Source organism: Bufo bufo, chromosome 9 (genome assembly GCF_905171765.1).
Source record: "Bufo bufo chromosome 9, aBufBuf1.1, whole genome shotgun sequence".
Classification (NCBI taxonomy): Eukaryota; Metazoa; Chordata; class Amphibia; order Anura; family Bufonidae; genus Bufo; species Bufo bufo.
In genome coordinates, this window is record NC_053397.1 from 119,085,482 (window position 1) to 119,109,889 (window position 24,408).

At 44.9% G+C, this 24,408-nt stretch overlaps 1 protein-coding gene across 2 annotated transcripts in view; it reads left to right on the top strand.

Annotated features, from left to right (window-relative positions):
• FOXRED2 (FAD dependent oxidoreductase domain containing 2) overlaps nt 1-24,408 on the top strand; it is a 692,701-nt gene that overhangs the window by 459,339 nt on the left and 208,954 nt on the right. For both annotated transcript variants that reach the window (XM_040407426.1, XM_040407427.1), the window contains exon 7: nt 16,761-17,005. In XM_040407426.1, coding sequence (XP_040263360.1) covers nt 16,761-17,005 — 245 coding nt within the window. The remainder of the gene's footprint in view (nt 1-16,760; nt 17,006-24,408) is intronic.

Sequence of the window (24,408 nt, forward strand, 5' to 3'; positions counted from 1 at the left end):
CTGTCAGCTTAGTCCTGCCCCCATTAGGTGCTTTTGGTCCTATTGATTGGCTCTTAATTACTGGGGCTCTAATTCCATTGGTGCTGACGTCATTCAGGTCCTGCAATCTTAATTATCTTCCACACACCTGTGTGGGCACTATATAGGGGAGATGTTTTTATGTGTTTTTCGTATCCCCGGAAGAAGCCAGATTTACTGGTCAGGAGTTGGCCGAGAGATCTTTGCACCATTCAGGGTATGTTTAATTGTGTTCCTTTGTGTTCCTTCCATCTTAACCTCAGTCTCCACAATCGCCTCTGTTGCATTGTGTTTGGGGCGTTGCTGCTATGAGACTCTGTGGTATGCTCTTTCAGCTAGTATTCTTTTTCCCTGTATTTTTGTGCACTGATCTCCCAGCCTCTCCTTGGGTCCTGCTCCTCATCTGTGTGTCCTGCCTTGTGCTGCCTGTTTTATAATACATGTATGTACTGTTTATATATATATATATATATATTTACAATAAAGCTTTTTGGATTTTCATACATATGAAAGTTAGTTTCAATTTTTTTGGGTGATTAATAATAATGTATGTATAGTTATTTTTTTTTCATTTTTTTTTTTATCTCTTATAAATGAGTGAATATGTGAAAAGGCTATTTATTTTCTTTTTCATTTACATTTTATAAATTTATTTTTAACTTTTTATTTTCACACTTTTTTTTATTAAGTCCCACTTGTATCTTGAAAATCCAGTGGGGCTGATGGCTGTATTATACTTGCATTGCAAAATATAGTACTATCAGGTTTCCTGGCAGATAGCAACACAGGACGCCTTTGCAAGGCGTCCGGTTGCAATGGCAACCACCGGGCTGCTGCCATCACAGCGCAGCAACCCGATGGTTGAGAGAGCGAGCCCCCTCCCTCTATTTACCGCATGGATGCCGCTGCCGGGGCATCTAAGGGGTTACAGCAGAGTGTCAGCATACAGCTGACACTTGCTGCTGATGGCGGCGGCTCAGGAATTGGAGAGCTATAGTTTTGTTTTGTTTTTGGGCGAAATTTTGCGGGATGAGGTGATGGTTAGATTGGTTCTATTTTGGGGGGCATACGCCTTTTTGATCGCTTGGTGTTGCACTTTTAGTGATGTAAGGTGAAAAAAATTAAAATAAATTTAGCACAGTTTTTATTTTATTTTTTTGACGGTGTTCACCTGAGGGGTTAGGTCATGTGATATTTTTATAGAGCTGGTCGATACCGACACAGGGCTGGATCTCACAGGCTCTCTCTGAAGGCAGCCACAATGCCTAAGGAAGGCATCGGGCTGCCTTCCCTGCCATCGGGTCCCTGTCACAGCAGCGTGGGATCCGATGGGGAAGGGGAGGGAGCTCCCTCCCTCCACACATCTCGCACATGCCGCAGTCAGTGCTGACTGCGGCATAGTGAGGGTTAATGCCCAGCTCATACAGCAGGGGTCTGGCTAACAAGAACAGCCGGTCCCCTGCAGCTGATCGGGCGGGCGTAGCTCCTGCACCCCCCCCCCCCGATCAGCGCGCCGTAATAGTACTGCGCTGGGTGGCAAGTTACATCCCGCTGCGCCGTACTATTACAGCGTTGGGCAGGAAGGGGTTAAAAAAAACTCCCCAGTTTATTATTATAGACATGATCAGAGCTAAGATGACTTCTAGGTATCGAGGAAAGCTACCAGTGTCCTCTTCTCCCAAGGACCTACCTTCTCAAAGTTGCTGCAGGGACCCCTATATTCAGTCATCTGGTAGCATCTTGCTGCTGTGTGAGCTGGTAATAGTTGAATGTATCAGTACGGTGGGCCCCTAAAATAAATTTTACTGGTGGGCCCTAGGCACCCCAGTCCTACACTACCAATTGACTATATCGCGGAACATGTATATAATAGGTTTGAGGTACTTAAATGGAGGGAAATCTACTAGATATATGGAGAGACGCCCCCTCCAACCAGTGGCGCCATTCCTCAAAGGCCAACTTGATAGCCAACAACTCTCTATCTCCAACATCATAATTCCTTTCGGCAACCGAGAGCTTCTTGGAGAAGAAGGCACATGGGACCCACTTGCCAGGAGATGAACCCTGTGACAGCACTGCCCCAACCCCCACCTCTGATGCATCAACCTCCACTACGAATGGTTGAGACACATCCGGCTGCACCAGAATGGGAGCCTCATCCGACCAGACAGAGATATCGGCGCCCTTCTTGGTCATAATCAAGTAAGAGGTTTTACTAGGGATAGAATAATTCGAAATAAATTTCCTATAATAATTTGTAAACCCCAAGAACGCATCAAAGCTTTCTGATTCTCTGGTCGGTCCCACTCCAGAACCGCCCGGACCTTTTCGGGATCCATACGAAAACCGGAATCAGAAAGCATGTATCTTGCACCGCAAACAAACATTTCTCCAATTTGGCATACAACTTATTCTCCCGAAGGATCGTCAAAACCTGTCTCACATGATCCTGATGGGTCTTCAGATCAGGAGAATAAATTAAAATGTCAATCCAGGTAAACTACTACGAACCTCCCCCACCAAGTGATGAAAAATGTAATTGACGAATCGCTGGAAATACTGCTGGCGCGTTCGTCAACCCAAAAGGCATCACCAGGTTCTTCAAAATGACCCTCGTGCGTATTGAAGGCCGTTTTCCCCACTCATCCCCCTCCTTGATCCTGATCAGATTGTAGGCTCCTCTCAAATCCAACTTGGAGAACACCTTGGCTCCACAATCTGATCAAAAAGATCAGAGATCAGGGCAGGGGATATGGATCCCGGACTGTTATACGGTTCAACTCCCGAAATCCAAACACGGTCTCAGTGATCCATCTTTTTTCTTCACAACGAACAAACCTACTGCCACTGGAGACTTTGATGGTCTAATATGACCCTTGCCAAACTCTCGGCGACATACTTTCGCATGACCTCTCTTTCGGGTTGAGAGAGGTTGTAAAGCCGAGACTTTGGCACTTAGCGCCAGGAATGAGATTAACTGGACAATCATAGTCCCGATGAGGGGGGCAATTCCTGAGCCCCACCCTCCGAAAAGACATCCGCAAAATCCGAGAGATACCGAGGTAAAGCTGTAATGGACACTTCAGAAATAGATGTGACAAGACAATTATCTGAACAAAACTCGCTCCAACCAATGATTTGTCTCGCTTGCCAGTCTATAATTGGGTTATGTCTAGTCAACCATGGCAACCCCAAAACTATAGGAGCTGGCAAATCCTTCATGACAAAACAAGAAGTAATTTCAGCATGTGAATCACCCACCCTTAAATGAATACCATGAACAATGTGAGTGAGACTCCTTTGAGAAAGAGGGGAAGAATCAATTGCAAAAACACGAATCTCGTTCTCTAACGTGCAAGTACTTAGTCCCAGGCCTTGAAGAAAAAGAAAGTCAATTAGGTTTACCCCAGCACCACAATCAAGGAATACATCAACAAACACATTTTTTTACTCTAGCGCCACCATAGCTGAAAGGAGAAAACGGGAACTGCAGGGAGCTTGCATACCTGTCTGCTCCACCACACCATTCATACTACCAAGTGTGAGGGAGTTTTTTTTTTCTTTTTTCTTTTTCTCTTCCACCTGTGGTTTAACATGAGGACAAGAAAAAATAAAATGACCCCTCTTTCCACAAAAGTAACATAGTTTGTGCAATTTCCTAAAGTCTCTACTATCAGAATCGCAAGAAATCTGACCCAATTGCATGGGTTCCTCCGCTACTCCAGAGTTATAAGCAATATCACCCTGGGCAGAAGAAGAAACAAAACCACACGCAGGAGGGATCCCCTGCACGGAGGGACCCTTACTCCTCTCTCGGATACGTCTATCCAACCGTATAGCCAAAGACATTGCATTCTCTAAAGTATCCGGATACTCATGAAAAGCCAGGGCATCCTTCAACCTTTCAGATAACCCCTGACAAAACTGACTACGTAACGCGGGGTCGTTCCACCCCGACTCAGTAGCCCACCTCCTAAACTCTGTACAGTAACCCTCTGCAGTATGTTCACCCTGCAGTAAGTTACGCAATTTCGATTCTGCCATCGAGACCCGATCTGGGTCATCGTAAATTAATCCCAGGGCTTGGAAAAATTCCTCCACTGACCGGAGAGCCAGAGAACCGGGCGGCAGAGAAAAAGCCCAGGATTGAGCGTCCCCTTTAAGCAGAGACATGATGATACCAACCCTCTGATCCTCATTACCTGACGAAAATGGACGCAGTCGAAAGTACAATTTGCATGACTCTTTAAAGCGCAAAAAATCATCCATACTCCCTGTAAATCTGTCAGGAAGAGCGACTTTAGGCTCCCCACCAATTTGACCTGTACCTGATGCCAGAAACCTCTGACACTGTGTGACCGTACCACGCAGATCCGCAACCTCTAGGGATAAACCCTGCATGCGGTCAACCAGTGCATCAATTGACGCCATCACAAAAGCGCTGAGTGATGGCAGTCAAAGTATGGCGGATTATAATGTCACGGCGGGCGTGCACTCAGTATGACAGATAACGAACCAACCAGGCTCTGGGCTAGAGACAGGGGAAGGGTCACCTCCTAGCTAATCCCTGACCTCTTTCTCTGCACTGCTCAGCCCATCTACAGATCTTGAAGGTAGATCTGAGATGTCCCCGTGCCTGGGCTGACAAAACCCTGAATTCCCTGAGATGGTGAAGTGGGAAATAGGAGCAGCCTGCTCGCACAGAACCTGGATGGGAAAGATGACACAAAACAACCAACTAGAAACAACACTTATCTTCCTGAGCTGGAGCAGACAGCCAACCTTCCTTCCTAGCTTCCAAGATCACAATGATGAATATAATCCGCTCAGGGCACTGGGCGGAGGAGCTATTTAAACTAATGACTCCACCCAGTGCACCTGATGAGGGGCGGATCCAGCACGACTCCAAAACAAACACTAAACTCGTGCTGCAATCCTGGCCGACCTCCGCACATCGTCAGAGTGGGGCATGACAGCAATGCTCTGCAGAACTCCTCCAGTTTGTCAGTTCTGTGTTTGCAGGTTAAGGAAGGAATATCCTGTGCCCAGCATTTGTCTCTTCACTGCCTGGAGAAGAGAAAGCCCTGCAGTTGCTCAGCAAAGCCTCCAACCCTGAGTCTGTGCTGTGGATGGTAGAAAGGGTTAAACTTTGCTAAAGAATCCAGTGAGAGGGGAGACACAGGGCAAGCAGCAGCAGATGGCAGTGCAGGGGTGTGTGGCCAGCACAGTGATGTTTCATGCACAGACACAGACCTGCCCCCCAGGCTTGTGCACGAAACATCATCAGAGCAGGGAGAGAAGATGACATTACAGGTCATTAGTGATGTCGCGAATTTCTGCAAATGTTCGCGAACCGGGCGAACCGCCATAGACTTCAATAGGCAGGCGAATTTTAAAACCCACATGGACTCTTTCTAGCCACAGTAGTGATGGAAAAGTTGTTTCAAGGGGACTAACACCTGGACTGTGGCATGCCGGAGGGGGATCCATGGCAAAACTCCCATGGAAAATTATGTAGTTGACGCAGAGTTGGATTTGTAATCCATAAAGGGCATAAATCACCTAACAATCCACATTTTTTTTGAACAACGTGGTTTAAAACATCCAGTGTGTGTATACGATCAGGTATGATGTTGTATCGATCAAGTAGTGTAAGGGTTACGCCCGCTTCACAGACATTGACAGACCAAACTCCCCTTTTAATGCACCGCAAACAACCACAAACAGTCCATTTGCCCAACCGCAAACTCCCCATTTGTTCAAGGTTGGATACCAAGCTAGCCATGTCCCGTTGATGTCATTGAAGGTTTCTTCCTCCACCCAGCCATGTACAACACCAAGGGTCCCGGAAAGGTGAATTGAATAGATTTTTCGAACGGGGAGATGGTTAAAAAAATGCTGGCTCCCTCCCCTTTGTTTGAATCCACGCCATGGTCACTGCGTCTGCGCCGTGAAATTTACTGCCCCACCGGATATGAGTGGTATTTTCTGTAGTACTATTCTCATCAGTTTAATCCCTGTTACGTCCCCAATCTGCTCGCACAGAACCTGGATGGGAAAGATGACACAAAACAACCAACTAGAAACAACACTTATCTTCCTGAGCTGGAGCAGACAGCCAACCTTCCTTCCTAGCTTCCAAGATCACAATGATGAATATAATCCGCTCAGGGCACTGGGCGGAGGAGCTATTTAAACTAATGACTCCACCCAGTGCACCTGATGAGGGGCGGATCCAGCACGACTCCAAAACAAACACTAAACTCGTGCTGCAATCCTGGCCGACCTCCGCACATCGTCAGAGTGGGGCATGACAGCAATGCTCTGCAGAACTCCTCCAGTTTGTCAGTTCTGTGTTTGCAGGTTAAGGAAGGAATATCCTGTGCCCAGCATTTGTCTCTTCACTGCCTGGAGAAGAGAAAGCCCTGCAGTTGCTCAGCAAAGCCTCCAACCCTGAGTCTGTGCTGTGGATGGTAGAAAGGGTTAAACTTTGCTAAAGAATCCAGTGAGAGGGGAGACACAGGGCAAGCAGCAGCAGATGGCAGTGCAGGGGTGTGTGGCCAGCACAGTGATGTTTCATGCACAGACACAGACCTGCCCCCCAGGCTTGTGCACGAAACATCATCAGAGCAGGGAGAGAAGATGACATTACAGGTCATTAGTGATGTCGCGAATTTCTGCAAATGTTCGCGAACCGGGCGAACCGCCATAGACTTCAATAGGCAGGCGAATTTTAAAACCCACATGGACTCTTTCTAGCCACAGTAGTGATGGAAAAGTTGTTTCAAGGGGACTAACACCTGGACTGTGGCATGCCGGAGGGGGATCCATGGCAAAACTCCCATGGAAAATTATGTAGTTGACGCAGAGTTGGATTTGTAATCCATAAAGGGCATAAATCACCTAACAATCCACATTTTTTTTGAACAACGTGGTTTAAAACATCCAGTGTGTGTATACGATCAGGTATGATGTTGTATCGATCAAGTAGTGTAAGGGTTACGCCCGCTTCACAGACATTGACAGACCAAACTCCCCTTTTAATGCACCGCAAACAACCACAAACAGTCCATTTGCCCAACCGCAAACTCCCCATTTGTTCAAGGTTGGATACCAAGCTAGCCATGTCCCGTTGATGTCATTGAAGGTTTCTTCCTCCACCCAGCCATGTACAACACCAAGGGTCCCGGAAAGGTGAATTGAAAAGATTTTTCGAACGGGGAGATGGTTAAAAAAATGCTGGCTCCCTCCCCTTTGTTTGAATCCACGCCATGGTCACTGCGTCTGCGCCGTGAAATTTACTGCCCCACCGGATATGAGTGGTATTTTCTGTAGTACTATTCTCATCAGTTTAATCCCTGTTACGTCCCCAATCTGGGGTCAAATTCTTAAATAGATTTTTCGAACGGGGAGATGGTTAAAAAAAATGCTGGCTCCCTCCCCTTTGTTTGAATCCACGCCACGGTCACTGCGTCTGCTCCGTGCAATTTACTGCCCCACCCGATATGAGTGGTATTTTCTGTAGTACTATTCTCATCAGTTTAATCCCTGTTACGTCCCATATCAGGGTGGGATTGCCTTTTGGGAAAATAAATTTAGGCCGGGTACCTTCGACTGCCTTCACAGTGACAGACCAAACTCTGATACACCAAAATGAATTGATTTTAGGAACCGGGAGATGGAAAAAGCAGCTTGGTCGGTCCTCTTACTCAGTCCCAATTTGGGGCACTGCGCGTGCACGGAGCAATGTGCTGTGACACCCTATATGAGTGGTGTCTTAACTAGTACTATTCCTATCAGTTTAATCCCTGTTATGTCCCCTATCCGGGGACGTGTGTCGAATTGATTAACCATTGTCGAATTAACGAACCATTACGACATCCTGGAATAATTTAGTTCTGAGCTTTGTACTTGCTTTGTATTGGAATTCATGGGGATTTTTTAAATTGTCTGCATTATTTCTAATAAACTATTAAGAGACTTTATTATGATTTTTTTATTTTATGTATTAAAAACCCACCCATACAACTTAAAAAAAAATATATAAAAAAATGTATGTTTTTTTCTATGAAAAATTATCCAGCCGATCGCTTTTGGTCTGATCATAATGAAGCAACGGCCTTATCATCTGGGGTGTGGCAACATTGCCAACACACTCATAAAGGTGATGATCGCTTCATTGTGATATGCAAGCCCCTTCACCACAACAAGGTAACAATCGCAAAGGGGAATTGACACTTGTATGTGGCTTTTTTTTGTTTTTGCAGCCACAATGCAGCACCAGAGGCCAGAAAAATTAGACATGTACACATGCCTGAAAAATAATGTTATTGTTGCAGCCGCTGTTGTAGCAGCAGCTGGAAAAATTGATGTTTTCAAGGCAGAAAGGTGACTAAAACATTGCGGCTTGAACCCTGGTTGGTGGCGGAGAATTCACGAAAGTCATCCGGTAGGCAGACATTAAATATACAGCAGCGTGGGGACCATTTTGAGGCCAAGGCATGTCATCAGGCCCTTTGTTAGTCATAAAGTTTCCCCCACTGTCAGTCCCTTCGGGATCCATGCCTCATTCATCTTATGAGGTGAGGTAATCAACACTTTTTTGACCGAGCGACTTCTTTTATCAGTGACAATGCCTCCTGCTGCACTGAAGGTCCTTTCTGACAGGACACTTGAAGCGGGGCAGGCCAGAAGTTCTATCGCAAACTGGGATAGCTCAGGCCACAGGTCAAGCCTGCACACCCAGTAGTCAAGGGGTTCATCGCTCCTCAGAGTGTCGATATCTGAAGTTAGGCGAGGTAGTCTGCTACCTGTCGGTCGAGTCGATCTCATAAGGCTGGATCCCGAAGGGCTGTGGCGATGTGTAGGACTGAAAAAGCTCCGCATGTCTCCATCAACAACACATCTGTAAAGCGTCCTGTCCTTGCCGCTGTGGTCATGGTAAGAGGAGGATTACTTTCACTCTTCCCCTGTTAGATTCCCGTTGTGCATGTGACATCCCCCTTATAAGCTGTGTTGTAAAGCATAATTTTTAGTTTGGTTTGAACTGCTGCATCCTTTCTGACTTTCGGTAAGTTGGTAACATTCCGCCACTTTCTGCTTATACCGGGGGTCTAGTAGCGTGGCCACACCAGTACAGGTCGTTCACCTTCATCCTTTTTATACGAGGGTCCTTCAACAGACATGACAGCATGAAAGACCCCATTTGCCACAAGGTTGAATGCCGAGCTACTCACTTCCGTTCCTCGTCCTCACTGATCTCATTGACGGTCTGTTCTTCACCCCTGCCACGTACAATCCCACGGGTCCCAGATAGGTGACAACAACGAGCACCCTGGGATGCTGCTGTGGTGGTCTTCCTCCTCCTCAAGCCACATTCCTCTCTGACTCCTCTTCCACACACTCCTCTTCCAGCGTTGCCGCAGGTCCAGCAAGCGATGTGACAAGGTTGTTTCTGGTGGGATGGTGACCACAACTCTTCCTCTTCACGCTCAATCTACAGCCTGATCCAGCACTCTTCGCAGGGCACGCTCCAGGAAGAAAAACAAATGGGATGAGGTTATGGTGCCTTCGGTGCGACTGACTAGGTTTGTCACCTCCTCAAAAGGACACATGAGGCTACAGGCATTGCGCATGAGGGTCCATTAACGTGGCAAAAAAATTTCCAGCTCCGCAGAGGCTGTCCTAGCACCCCGGTCATACAAATACTCGTTGACGGCTTTTTCTTGTTGGAGCAGGCGGTCGAACATTAGGAGTGTTGAATTCCAACGTGTCGGGCTGTCACAAATCAAGCGCCTCACTGGCATGTTGTTTCGGCGCTGAATGTCTGAAAAGTGCGCCATGGCCGTGTAGGAACGCCTGAAATGGCCACACACCTTCCTGTCCTGCTTGAGGACATCCTGTAAGCCTGGGTACTTAGACACAAAGCGTTGTACGATGAGATTCAACACGTGTGCCATGCACGGCACATGTGACAACTTGCCCAAATTCAATGCCGCCAACAAATTGCTTCCGTTGTCACACACCACTTTTCCGATCTCCAGTTGGTGCGGGGTCAGCCACTAATCCACCTGTACGTTCAGGGCGGGATGGTGGCTTTGAGGTTGTGTGCTGCTTCTACTCGTCATCATGTGTTGATTCCATAGGCGTTTGTGATGTGCGATCATGTGCCTTCGCAAAGCAGTTGTACATAGGTGGGTGTTGGATTTCCCACGACTCAGTTTCTTTTGGCACAGGTTGCAAATGGCATCGCTGTTGTCAGAGGCAGACACACAAAAAAAATGCCACACTGCTGAGCTTTGCAATTACGGCATTCTGGTGGTGGCAGCAGCATGTGTTGATTGGCGTGCTGTCTGGCTGACCCCGGGTGCCGATACATGCTGTCTGACTGTGCCACTAGCTCCTTGCGACGACCTCCCCCTGCTTCCAACTCGTCTCCTCTTTCTCTCTGTCTCCCCTTCTGAACTTTCCCCCTCTTCTTCTTTTCTTCGAGCAGGCACCGACGTGGCATCCACGGACACATCGTCATCATCAACCACTTCACTTGTATCTGACACCTCAGCAAAGGAAGCAGCAGCGGGTACAACATCATCATCATCACACTGTACGTCCATGTGTGTAATGCTGCCTGACTGAGACATATCCCTGTTATCTCCATCCTCTGGCAATAATGGTTGCGCATCACAAATTTCATCCAAATGATGTGTAAATAACTCCTCTGGGGGATCAAGTGAAGCGGCTGTGGTGGCTGTGGTGGTAGTGGTGGTGGTGGCGGCGGCGGGCGGGAGAGTGGTAACTTGGGAGCAGGTGACCAAAGCTGAGCTGGAGGAGGATGGTGCGTCAAGGTTCTTAGCGGAAGCTGTTGAAGATTGGGTGTCCTGTGTAAGCCAGTCAACAATTTTCTCCGAATTTTTTGGGTTCAGGGTACGTGGCCTCTGAACACTGGGCATTATTCCAGGGCCAGTGGAAATCACAGCACCACGAACACGACGGCCCCTGCGGCGTGACCTGCCTCTGCCTGTCATTTTTTATTAGATAACTGTTACTATGCGTGCAAGGTACTGTGCCACCCTATATAAGTGGTGGGCAGTGGGCACAGTACAGTCTGTGTGGGCCTGACACACACAGGCTTGCAAATGGGATTAGATCATAGAAAAAATTAATAGAATTTTTTTTTATCTGCGAGGTATTTGTGAGTAAATGACACCTGTAACGGTATAAGTGAAGGTCTAGCCACTAGCCAGCGGACACAATACAGTCTGTGTGGCCTGACACACATGGGCTTGCAAATGGTTTAGATCACAGAAAAAAATTAATAGAATTTTTTTTTATCTGCGAGGTATTTGTGAGTAAATGACAGCCTGTAACGGTATAAGTGGAGGTCTAGCCACTAGCCAGTGGCCACAATGCAGTCTGTGTGGGCCTGACACACACGGGCTTGCAAATGGGATTAGATTACAGAAAAAAATTTAATATCATTTTTTTTTTATCTGCGAGGTGTTTGTGAGTAAATGACACCCTGTAACGGTATAAGTGGAGGTCTAGCCACTAGCCAGTGGCCACAATACAGTCTGTGTGGGCCTGACACACACGGGCTTGCAAATGGGATTAGATCACAGAAAAAATATTAAATAGCATTTTTTTTATCTGCGAGGTATTTTCTATGAATGGTGTGCACACCAGTGCTGTCTGTGACCCAGCCTGCAGCCTCTCTACTACACGGGTAGGCAACTGCAATATATGTATATATATTATAAAAAAAAAGCAGACTGATGTACCAGCCCAGGGCTTTTTGGGGGTGCTGTCAGGACGCTGTCCTTACAGCAGATGAGTCTGTGGACACAGAACACTACCCTAGCTATCGCTTTCCCTATTGAATCAGCAGCAGCAAGCAGCACTGTCCCTCCTCTCACACATGGGCAGGCAACTGCAATATATGTATATATAAAAAATTTTAAAAAAAGCAGACTGATGTACCAGCCCTGAAAAGGGCTTTTCGGCATGCTGTCAGGACGCCGTCCTTACAGCAGATGAGTCTGTGGACACAGAACAATGCCCTAGCTAACGCTTTCCCTATTGAATCAGCAGCAGCATGCACTTCTCCCTCCTCTCACTGAGAATGCAGATTCCGAATGAATCTAAAATGGATGCTGTCCGGGAGGTGGGAGGGTCTGGGAGGGAGGGTCTGCTTGCTGATTGGCTGGAATGTGTCTGCTGACTGTGAGGTACAGGGTCAAGTTTACTCAATGATGATGTATAGGGGGTGGACCGAAACTTCGCATATGTTCGCCCGCCGCGAGCGAACGCGAACAAAGCTATGTTCGCGGGAACTATTCGCGGCGAATATTCAGGGCCATCTCTACAGGTCATGTGATATATACATTTTAAATATGAGAAAGGGGCCACTGCAGATGCAGCTAAGTGAATTTGTAAACACCTTACATTTGGTAAGTTAGAAACATACAAAGAACACAAAAAATAACTTGGAACAACCCCTTTAACAACTAAGAGCTGAACCTCCAGAAGATGACATGTGAAATAGGATGTCTTTGACTACTCCTCTTGTATCACCTCAGGCGTTCAGTCATATGCTATGTTGGTTGCTTGGCCAATTGGAGCTTGCTCGTATGAACACAGATTAGAGTGATTGTTTTTTTTTACTGTACAGTCGTGGCCAAATGTTTTGAGAATGACACAAATATTAGGTTTTCACAAAGTTTGCTGCTAAACTGCTTTTAGATCTTTGTTTCAGTTGTTTCTGTGATGTAGTGTAATATAATTACACGCACTTCATACGTTTCAAAGGTTTTTATCGAACAATTACATGACATTTATGCTAAGAGTCAGTATTTGGCTGTGTTGGCCCTTCTTTTTTCAGGACCTCTGCAATTCGACTGGCATGCTCTCAATCCACTTCTGGGGCCAAAACCTGATCTGATAGCAACCCATTCTTTCTAATAACTTCTTGGAGTTTGTCAGAATTAGTGGGTTTTTGTTTGTCCACCCGCGCCTCTTGAGGATTGACCACAAGTTCTCATGGGATTAAGATTCTGGGGAGTTTCCAGGCCATGGACCCCAAAATGTCAACGTTTTTGGTCCCCGAGCCACTTAGTTATCACTTTTGCCTTATGGCCGGTGGCTCCATCGTGCTGGAAAATGCATTGTTCTTCACCAAACTGTTGTTGGATTGTTGGAAGAGATGCTGTTGGAGGGTAGTTTTGGTACCATTCTTTATTCATGGCTAGTGTTTTTGGGCAAATTTGTGAGTGAGCCCACTCCCTTGGATGAGAGCAACCCCACACATAATTGGTCTCAGGATGTTTTTACTCTTGGCATGACACAGGACTGATGGTAGCGCTCACCTTTTCTTCTCCGGACAAGCCTTTTTCCAGATGCCCAAAACAATCGGGAAAGAGGCGTCATCGGAGAATATGACTTTGCCCAGGTCCACAGCAGTCCATTCACATACTTTCTGCAGAGATCAATCTGTCCCTGATGGTTTTTTTTGGAGGAGAAGTGGCTTCTTTGCTGCCTTCTTGACACCAGCCATCTTCCAAAAGTCTTCGCCTCACTGTGCGTGCAGATGCGCTCACACCTGCCTGCCTGCCATTCCTTAGCATGCTCTGCACTGGTGGCACTCCGATCCCGCAGCTGAATCCTCTTTAGGAGACGATATTGGTGCTTGCTGGACTTTCTTGGACGCCTGAAGCCTTCTAACAAGAATTGAACCTCTTTCCTTGAAGGTTCTTGATGATCCTATAAATTGTTGATTGAGGTGCAATCTTAGTAGCCACAATATCCTTGCCTGTGAAGCCATTTTTTATGCAACGCAATGATGGCTGCACGCGTTTCTTTGCAGGTCACCCATGGTTAACAATGGAAGAACAATGATTTCAAGCATCACCCTCCTTTTAACATGTCAAGTCTGCCATTTTAAACCCAATCAGCCTGACATAATGATCTCAGCTGTGCTCGACCACATTCTCACCTGAGTTAACAAGACGATTACTGAAATGATCTCAGCGAGGTCCTTTAATGACAGCAATGAAATGCAGTGCAAAGGTTTTTTTAGGATTAAGTTAATTTTCATGGCAAAGAGGACTATGCAATTCATCTGATCACTCTTCATAACATTCTGGAGTATATGCAATTTGCTATTATAAAAACTTAAGCAGCAACTTTTCCAATTTCCAATATTATGTAATTTCTCAAAACATTTTCGGCCACGACTATGTACATGTGACTTGTTTAAATCTTTTATCATTAATATATTTTATCATACTTAGTAACTATTTTTATGACTTAGCCGACGTAAGCCTATTTAGTCTTGAATCTTTGAGTTCCTGTTAATAACACAGATGCAACAGTAATTGTATTAAAGGGATTATCCAACTTATTTAGAAAATCCATTGCCAGCAATTGTGATAAAATAATAAAGGAATATATACTCCTCATTTTATCAGACTACTGCTTACATGCCACTTCTCAGATCCTCTCCACATGCCACCAAACACCCCTGCAACAATCACCTGCCTCCAGCAGCATACGGCGCATAAATGCTGTATGGTGACCTTTTCATTCCTGTAGCTATGAGGATGTTTCATGGCTGCAGTAGCAGAAAGATTAGAGCAGCAGGGATCAATGGGGATACATTGGGTATGTAATTCATTTTTATACATTATCACATTGTTGACTGAAGATAATTTTTTGGGATAACCCCATAACATTAAAATGGATTTACTGTACTTTATCTCTCCTCCTACTCCACTTGTCCCTCTTCTTTCTGTACTCTCCCTCCAGCAAGAGTGAAATAAAATAAATGAGTAATCCGTGGATCACAGCCGCTGCCCTCCGGTCGCTGCAGAGTTTTTGAAGATTGAATGTAGTGATTCGGTTAAAGGGGTGGTTCTTCATGAAATAAAGTTGTTTCGAATTTTAGCTATTAGGGGTCTATGGATGGATAAATCTTGAGTGTGTAGCCCTTGGCTGGCCTCGTAACAGAAGTTTGGGAAGCTAAGGTGATGTATTTTCTGACTATATAGATGCGTGGGGACATTGATGGAGTGCTTTTGCTACCCCTGGGGCGCACCGTGTACTGCTGCTCCTTATGTATGGGTTTGGACTTAGTCCAAAGGATGATCTGCCATCTGTCTCAGGGGGAGGGTAATAGTTGAGGGATTTCACTGACAAATTACTTTCTGACTGAATGACATTGATTTGTCCATAAGATGTCATTTGGGGTCCAAACTGACCTGGACCTTATGATTCTGATGTGCATTTTGTTTGTTTATTGAAAATTATCTGATTCCAAAAAAATGAATGAGTAATCCACTCCATATAGTTATTCTTTCTCTTTATTGTCATCTGTTAGGAAAACATAGATTTTACATCAACTGTTATACAGTATGTCTATAAGGTGCTATAAGGACATTTACATTTCTTCTTTCCTTCCTCTCCAATCACCTCTCCATGTGTAATATGTACCATTTCTCAGATGTTTTGAAAACATTCAGTGAAACCTATAAAAAAAATTAGAAAATATACATAGGTATATCCAGAGAAAAGAATATGACCAGCAGAAAACTTAATTGGCATGAAACAGATGTTGTCTGAGCTATGTGCTGTATCCACTTTTTTTACAGTTTGAAAACCAAGTTTTAATTGATGGGTGAATGCCGTGGATTTTATTATCTGGAAGTATGGGCTTTGTTGTGTGACTGTCCGCATTGCATTATTCTTTGCTCACTTGTAGCTTTTAGTGCCAGTGAACATCTCTATTTGTGGATATCAGTAGGTACATTTAGTATTATATAGCAAATTACCATATTTTTCTCTTTATGAAGACTACATGCACACAAATGTTGTTTGTTTCCTTGTCTGTTCTGTTTTTTTTTGTGGATAGGATGTGGACCCATTTATTTCAATGGGTCCGCAAAAAAATGCAGTGTGCTGTCCGCATCAGTATGTCCGTTCCATAGCCCCACAAATAAAATAGAACATGTCCTATTCTTGTCCGTTTTAGGCATTGTTACAATGGATCCGCAAAAAAAAAAACGGATGGTATACGGATGTCATTCATTTTTTTTTTTGGCGGACCGCAAAACACATATAGTCGTGTGCATGTAGCCTAATACATACTTTTTCCCACAAAAGTAGGAGAAAAATGGCAGTGCATCTTAATGGAAGCGGTAACTAGCATGCGGTAGGCACGGGAACAGTGAGTGAAGTGCCCTTTAGCACTGGCTATACTCCCTGTTCTTTTCTGGGTCTATGCTGCAGTGTTCTGACTGCCTATAGCACCAGGACATAGTGCGCACACTATGAACTAACACTCTGCAATGTCGGGTCACAGCACAGTGTGGACCCTGATGGTGAGTGCAGTACGCCATCTAGAGAGGTAATTCTATTTAGTTATTTTTGTTGTCTTTTTATGGGTGTCTGATATTGTTGGTCTGATCTGAGGTCTGGTAATGGGCATTTGATCTGAGGTCTGATATGGGGGTCTCAAATGGGAATCTGATATGGGGGTCTGATCTGAGGTCTGAAGATAAATATTTTTTCAGATTTTCCTCCTCCAAAACCTGCATCTCCTACAATGCGGAGCATCCTTATAAAGCAAAACATTTTATAAGGTTAAAAAAGAAGCACAGGTGTCACTGTCCGAGTCATAAGCTTCACATTTAGTTTCATGGTTATGAAACAATCACTGTTATAAGTTTCTAATTTTCTTTCTTTTTCTTAAGGGATTCTACTACTTTTGAGCACCTAGAAGAGATACCAGTTGGAACTATCCCCACTGTAGACAAAAGCACTGGAAGGAAGGTGTATGACACAGGAGTGTTAATTTTAATAATGGAATATGGAAAGAATTTTTCTGGACCAGACAAAGATGTGTTTCACTATAATCGTGCTATTGGTGATGAAAAAGCTGCATGGCGTTCCAATTTCCTGCATCCTGTAATTTACTATTACAGACAACTTCCATCAGGTATTTAAAAACATAGGCGATCATTTATTTGGTCTACGCCACTTTTTGGCATATTTATAAAACACTACAGCAAAATCTTTATTCTGCTTATGCCACTTTTGTGAAGTGCTCAGACATGCCATTATTAGCATATCTCCGCATTTTTATAGATTACAAGTCAGTTTTTCGATGACAGTCAATAGGGCGTGCATTGTGAAGTCCCCTAGTAGGATTAAAATGTTTAAAGAGGACTACTGACACGCCTGTTTTAATAAATTCATGCATTCCCCATGTAATAACAATTCTGGAGCATCTACTCTTAGGTGGGTGTACCTGCACAGTCTGACAATGGCAGCACTGATTGGATAGAGTGAGTCTGTCCAGGCTATAGTAATGAGTTATATGTAACCCAAAATGGTACTATTGAAAAATAAAAGGCATCCTTCAAAAAAATAAATAAAAAATAAGCCTCATAGAGCTACATTGACAACAAATTTTTAATATATGAGTCTCTGAGTGAAGTAAAAATGACAAGCTTGTGCTAAAATAGGCTTGTTAATGAAGTAGTTAAAAAAAAGGTTTAATACTGAACTGCTAACTCCTAATGGGAAAAGATTGGGAATAAGGTACATACAGTGGCTTGCAAAAATTTGAACATCCTTAGTCATGATTACTGTTACTGTGAACAGTTAAGCATGTTGAAGATGAAATGAACTCCAAAAAGCAAAAACTATTTTCTATCCTTTACATTTTAAAAATAACAAAAAATGAAAAGGGCCCAAAGCAAAAGTTTGGGCACCCTGCATGGTTAGTACCTAGTAGCACCCCCTTTGGCAAGTATCACAGTTTGTAAATGCTTTTTATAGCCAGGAAACAGTATTTCAATTTGTTTTTGAGGGACTTTCATCCTTTCTTCCTTGCAAAAGTCTTCCTGTTCTGTGAGATTCCAGGGCCATCTTGCATGCGCTACTCTTTTGAGGTCAATCCACAGATATTCAATGATGTTCTGATCAGGGGACTATGAGAAGCATGGTAAAACCTTCAGCGTGCAACTGATTAAGCATGTTCGACCAGCTCAGCGAGATGGATAAAGAAATAAGGAAAATAACAAACAGCAGATGGCACTATGCAGATACATTTGATTTAATAGCTCACTGGCGATAATACATTAATAATTACATGCAATTAGAAAAGTATTCACAGATACAGGTGCTGATTTAAAAAATTTAGAATATGCTTTGTGACACAACCCCTTTAATTAATGGCCGTCAAAACAACGGCTCATGCACATGAACAAAAAATGTGGATCGGATGCGAACCCATTCACTTCAGTGGGGCCGCAAAAGATGCACACCTGTCTGCTGTCCACATCCATATGTCCGTTCTGTGGCCCAGCAAAAAAATTGAATGTGTGCTATTTTTGTCCATCTGGGGGGAAAATGTCTTATAAAGCAAATACTAGTAAGCGCTTCCATTATGGGTGCGCTCACTTAGTATGCATTAGGTGCAGGGAATGGGGAGTGAAGCACTGTGAGCACTTCCTGTACTCACCATCCCTGGTCTTCTTCCCTGGGGCTGTGCTGCACTGCAGGTGTCACAATGGGGAGTGAGGGAAACCCCCCACCGTGCGGTGTCAAAGGGTAAAAAGAGGATCAGCCTGGCCAAAAGGAGTAATAAGGGAGCAGGTCACCTCCTACAGCGTCCCTAATCCTCTCCCTGACTCCTCACCGTATGAGCGGACCCCGATGGTAGGACGAATCATACTCGGGATTCATAGAGACCCTAAGTCACCCCGGTAATCCCTCACCAAGGAGCCGGAAAGAGACAACCTGTTCATCCCAGTCATGGAGGAACAGGAGTCTCTATCTGAGGCCAGGCTGCAAGGAGAGGGGAATAAATACAGCATATGGAGATGGCAGGTAAGCAAACCCATAACACACTTACCTGCCACAGACACACTGACTGGAACCCGTGCACAAGTGCTGCTGTCCACACCAACATTAAAGGACACAGCACACACCACAAACCACACAGGAACCCAGGAAAACCATAGCTGCAATAAACGTGAGACAGGGGAATGTCTAGCAAACATGCTGGACATCAAACATCACCAGCCATATAACACCACACAAGACATACAACACCCTGAACATAACCCACGCAAACCAAAACATAAGAAGGGAAGGAGACACCATAAGAACATCAACATCTATGACCACAAGGGTGGCCCTCACTGGACAGATGGAACACCCTGGACTGGAGCAGAGCTCCAGCACCAACGACAGCTGAAGTACCACTGACTCCAGCCAGGAAACTACAGAAGATAAAAGCCAAATGACCACACCCAGTCAGGGAGTTAACCCTTACAGCACCAGACAGAGGGAGGCTACAACTTAAAGGGGAAGTGCACACACAAGCATGCCAAACCACACGTTACCACCTGCAACAGCATGCGTGGCAACCATGTCCCGGCAATCACCCAGAATGCCGAGAAACTGCCACCGCATGCTCTCCCAGCAACACGTTGCCGCGGACAACCGCAGGTGTGGCAACAGTGTCACAGCGTAAACCAAAGGCCGTGACAGCAGGTCCTTACCACATACAACATGAGGACGTACAGTCGTGCGCGCACTAGGCCCCAAGCTGCACGCAGTCAGATGAGTCAGTCAGTCCAGAGCGGGCCCGGAGAAGAGGAAGCGCGACTTCTGCAGAGACCGCCAAATCGGGAAAGGAGCGGCGGAGCAAGAGAGGTAAGTGAAGTTATTTATTTTAAAAGTCTGATCTGAAGTCTGATGGGGGTCTGACATGGAGGTCTGATAAGGGTCTTTCATGGAAGTCTGATTTGAGGTCTGATGGGGATCTGATCTGAGGTCTGATAGGGGTCTGGCATGAAAGTCTGATGTGAGGTCCTGATATGGGGGTCTGATCTGAGGATCTGATATAAGGTCTGATGAAAAATATTTTTTTCTTATTTTCCTCTAAAACCTGGGGTTCTTCTTCGGTTGCATCTTATAAAGCGAAAAATACGGTTATGTTGTACTAGGATAAATACATTGGTTATTTACCTAAATTCTTGAAACCTGGATTGTAAATAGTTGACTAACATAATCAATTGCCAATGTAAAGGGGTTGTCCAATGTGGGTCATTTATAGCATATCACTAGGATAAGCCATAAGTGTCAGATAGATGTGAGTCCCACCTTTGGGACCTGCTCCTATCTCCAGAACAGGCCTGTGAAATAAAGGGAAGGCATTCACTGCTATGGGAGTTCCGAAAATAACCAAGTGTTGACTGGGCTATTTTATAAGTCTGATAGTGGTAAATGGAGAAGTGGCTGCACTTACAAGGCTTCCTTTTCATTCATTTTCAGAAGTCCCATAGAAATTAATGGATAGGATGCTGCGCATCCCCGTTTGCTCCGGGGGCCCATTCTGGAAATGGGAGTGGAACCCAGAGCTTATGTTTATAGGATATCCTAGCAATATGTCATAAATGTACCAAATGGCACAACCTTTACCCTAGTACATAGTTCACCCTAATATGGAAAAACTAAAATTTTATAGACTTTTATAAAGGTATCCAGTTTTGGTTAAAGGAGTTTTCCGCGATTATTTTCCTTAGAAACATAAAAACAGAATGTGTCGGCAGATAAGAACCTTTTGGCCCATCTAGTCTGCCCAATATATTGAATACTATGAATAGCCCTTGGCCCTATCATATATGAAGGATGGCCTTATGCCTATCCCATGCATGCTTAAACTCCTTCACTGTATTTGCAGCTATCACTTCTGCAGGAAGGCTATTCCATGCATCCACTACTCTCTCAGTAAAGTAATACTTCCTGATATTATTTTTAAGCCTTTGCCCCTCTAATTTAAAACTATGTCCTCTTGTAGCAGTTTTTCTTCTTTTAAATATTCTCTCCTCTTTTACCTTGTTGATTCCCTTTATGTATTTAAAAGTTTCTATCATATCCCCTCTGTCTCGTCTTTCAAGCTATACATGTTACGGTTGTTTAATTTTTCCTGGTAAGTTTTATCATGCAATCCATGTACTAGTTTAGTAGCTCTTCTCTGAACTCTTTCCAAAGTATCAATATCCTTCTGGAGATATGGTCTCCAGTACTGCGCACAATACTCCAAATGAGGTCTCATTAGTGCTCTGTAGAGCGGCATGAGCACCTCCCTCTTTCTACTGGTAATGCCTCTCCCTATACACCCAAGCATTCTGCTAGCATTTCCTGCTGCTCTATGACTGTCTGCCTACCTTTAAGTCTTCTGAAAAAATGACCCCTAAATCCCTTTCCTCAGATACTGAGGTTAGGACTGTATCACTGATTTTATATTCTGCTCTTTGGTTTTTACGCCCCAGGTGCATTATCTTGCAACATTAAATTTTAGTTGCCAGATTTTTAGGTCATCAGTATCTGATCGGGGGGGGTTCGACACCCGGGACCCCTGCCGATCAGCTGTTTGAGAAGGCACTGGCACTCCTGTGAGCGCTGTGGCCTTCTCTCTGCTTTTCCCATATGTCTACTTTCATTTAGTAAATGTCATTTTATTTTTTTAGGACGTTAGAAGGATTACAATTTTAGAAGCAATATTTGAAATTTAACAAAAATTTTCAAAACCATTTTTAAGAACCAATTCAGTTATAAAGTGATTTTGAGCGGATAATGTAATAGAAACCACCCATGAATTACCACAATTTAGCAAAGTAAACCTCAGTATGCATTACTCTGATTCTGCAGTTTACAAAAACCTGTATGTTGTAGTAAACTGCTGAAGGGGCACATGGCAGTGGTCAGAAGGAAAGGAGCGCCATATGGTTTTTGGAGGCAGGTTTTGCTAGAATGGTTTTTGGGCACTATACCTCACAGTATCCCACTGCCTTAACAGTGACCTCACAGTATTCCGCTGCCCCTTTAATAGTGGCCTCCACAGCAAAGGCGAACATATTGCCTGTGCTGGTTCAGCTGCACAAGGGCCCAGAGAGGGAGGGGGCCCTTCCCAGTGCCAGCTCTTCCTCTGCCAGGGTAACCTGGTGACCTTGGAGGGGGGGGGGCTGATTAGGACTTACTGTGAATCTGCTTCCCGTTCTGCCTATACTCCATAGTTGAAGGTCATGTGATCTCTTCAACACTGGAAGTGGCGGTAGGACCTGTGATGAGGTCACCATTATGTGACCCGTGCAGAAAATGGCAGTGCTCAGCAGTGGAGACCTGTGATGCCATGGAATGAATCTAAGTGCCAGAGAAATGCTGGGAGATGTGGTCTTTGCATTATACCTCTTCCCTGATTAGTGGGAGGGACATATGTTATTTAACTGGGACTGTGTGTTAGAGGGGCTGAAGGGAGGGGTGTTAGTTACATGGGACTGGATGTTACAGAAGACTGGGGGGAGATGACTGGTGTTATTTACATGGGACTGGATATTATAGAGGACTGGAGGGTAAGGAGGGATGTTATTTACATGGGACTATGTGTTGGAGGGGGCTGAAAGAGAGGATTTAAGTTATTTACATGGGACTGTAGGTTATAGAATACTGTAAGGAAGATAGGTTATTTACATGGGACTGTATCATATAGAAGACTGGTGGGAGAGGACTGGTGTTATTTACATGAGACTGCATGGTATAGAAGACTGGAGGGAGAGGAGTGATGTTATTTACATGAGACTGCATGGTATAGAAGACTGGAGGGAGAGGAGTGATGTTATTTACATGGGACTGTATTGTGTAGAAGACTGTAGGGAGAGGACAGGGGTTATAATTTATGGGGGCACTACAGAGAAGATTATAATTACAGGGGGTACTGCAGGAGGCATTATAATTATAGGGGGCACTGCAGGGAACATTATAAATACTTTGAGCAAAGGTGGTGTGCCTTATAGATTGGCCTTTTTTCTATTGGGGGTGCTTTATTAGTACTCAAGGCACTGTAGGGGTACTATGGGTTGGGGGGGCTTCCGCTTAGCAGTGAGACCGGTGACGTCACTGGCACTAATGGACGGGCTTTAGCGCTGCCCTGGCCTGTAAAGCCACCCATCAGTGCCGGTGACGTCACCCCAAACTCTGCTAGGGCTGTAAACAAAACAGTCCTTGCCCTATGCTTTACAGGGCAGGCCAAGGGAGGGCATCTGTCAATAGGTTTGTACCTGTGACACTGGCTGACCTGTTACATGTGCACTTGGCAGCTGAAGACATCTGTGTTGGTCCCATGTTCATATGTACCCCCATTGCTGAGAAAAATGATATTTTAATTTATGCAAATGAGCCTCTAGGAGCAATGGGGTTCCGGTTTCTTTGCAACTGCCGCTCCCTGTCTACTTTGACAGGGCCTGGCAGTGGAAATGTCATCACAACTGACCATGTCAAAGTGCAGAGGACGTGGCAGTTACAGAGAGAGCGAACTCTCTAGGTGTAATAGTAACGCCCCCATTTGCATATAATAAAAAATAATTTTTCTCAGCAATGCGGGCACATATGAACATGGGACCAACACAGATACCTTCAGCTGCCAAGCGCACATGTAACAAGTCAGCCCTTTAATTGTCCAAGTGTATGAGGGAGTCCTGACGGATAGCTGAAGGCCTAGGGAGCATTTTACCATCAGCTATCTAAAAAATATGGACTTCAGTGGGGGGAGGAAGCCGGCACTAAAGTGCCTAGGGCAGCATAACATCTAAATATGGCCTTGGCTCTACAGCAGCAGCACAATGTAGTGTCACTCATCACACTGCTACTGTGAAGGGGGGACAATATCTGGGCATAGCTACTGTGAAGGGGGCACATATCTGGAAATAACTACTGTGAGTGGCACATATCTGGACATAACTACTGTGAAGGGACACATATCTGGGCATAACTACTCTGAAGGGGGCACATATCTGGACATAACTATTGTGAAGGGGGCACATATCTGGACATAACTACTGTAAGAGGCACATATCTGGGCATAACTACTGTGAAGGGGCACATATCTGCCATAGGTACTGTGAAGGGGCAACATTTCTGGGCATAGCTACTAGGAAGGGGGCACATATCTGGGCATAACTGGTGTGAAGGGGGCACATATCTGGGCATAAGTGCTGTGAAGGGGGCACATGTCTGGGCATAACTGCTGTGAAGTGGGCATCTCTGGGCATAACTACTGTAAAGGGGGCACAGTGTGGGCATTACTACTATGTAAAGGAATGACTGGGCACACCTAAGATATTGGTAGCTAATATTTATTACAGTACTAAAATAGTTTAAAACACAAATCCGATGTGTGGATATACAATACAAAATATAGCCTGAAAACTTTAACACGCTGCCTTGCTGTTGGGCAGCATTCAACGCAAATGTTCTGCGTATTTGTGGTTGAGATGAAGCTGAATTGGTCACTCACACATGATATTGTGACCCAACAGCCTCATTCCA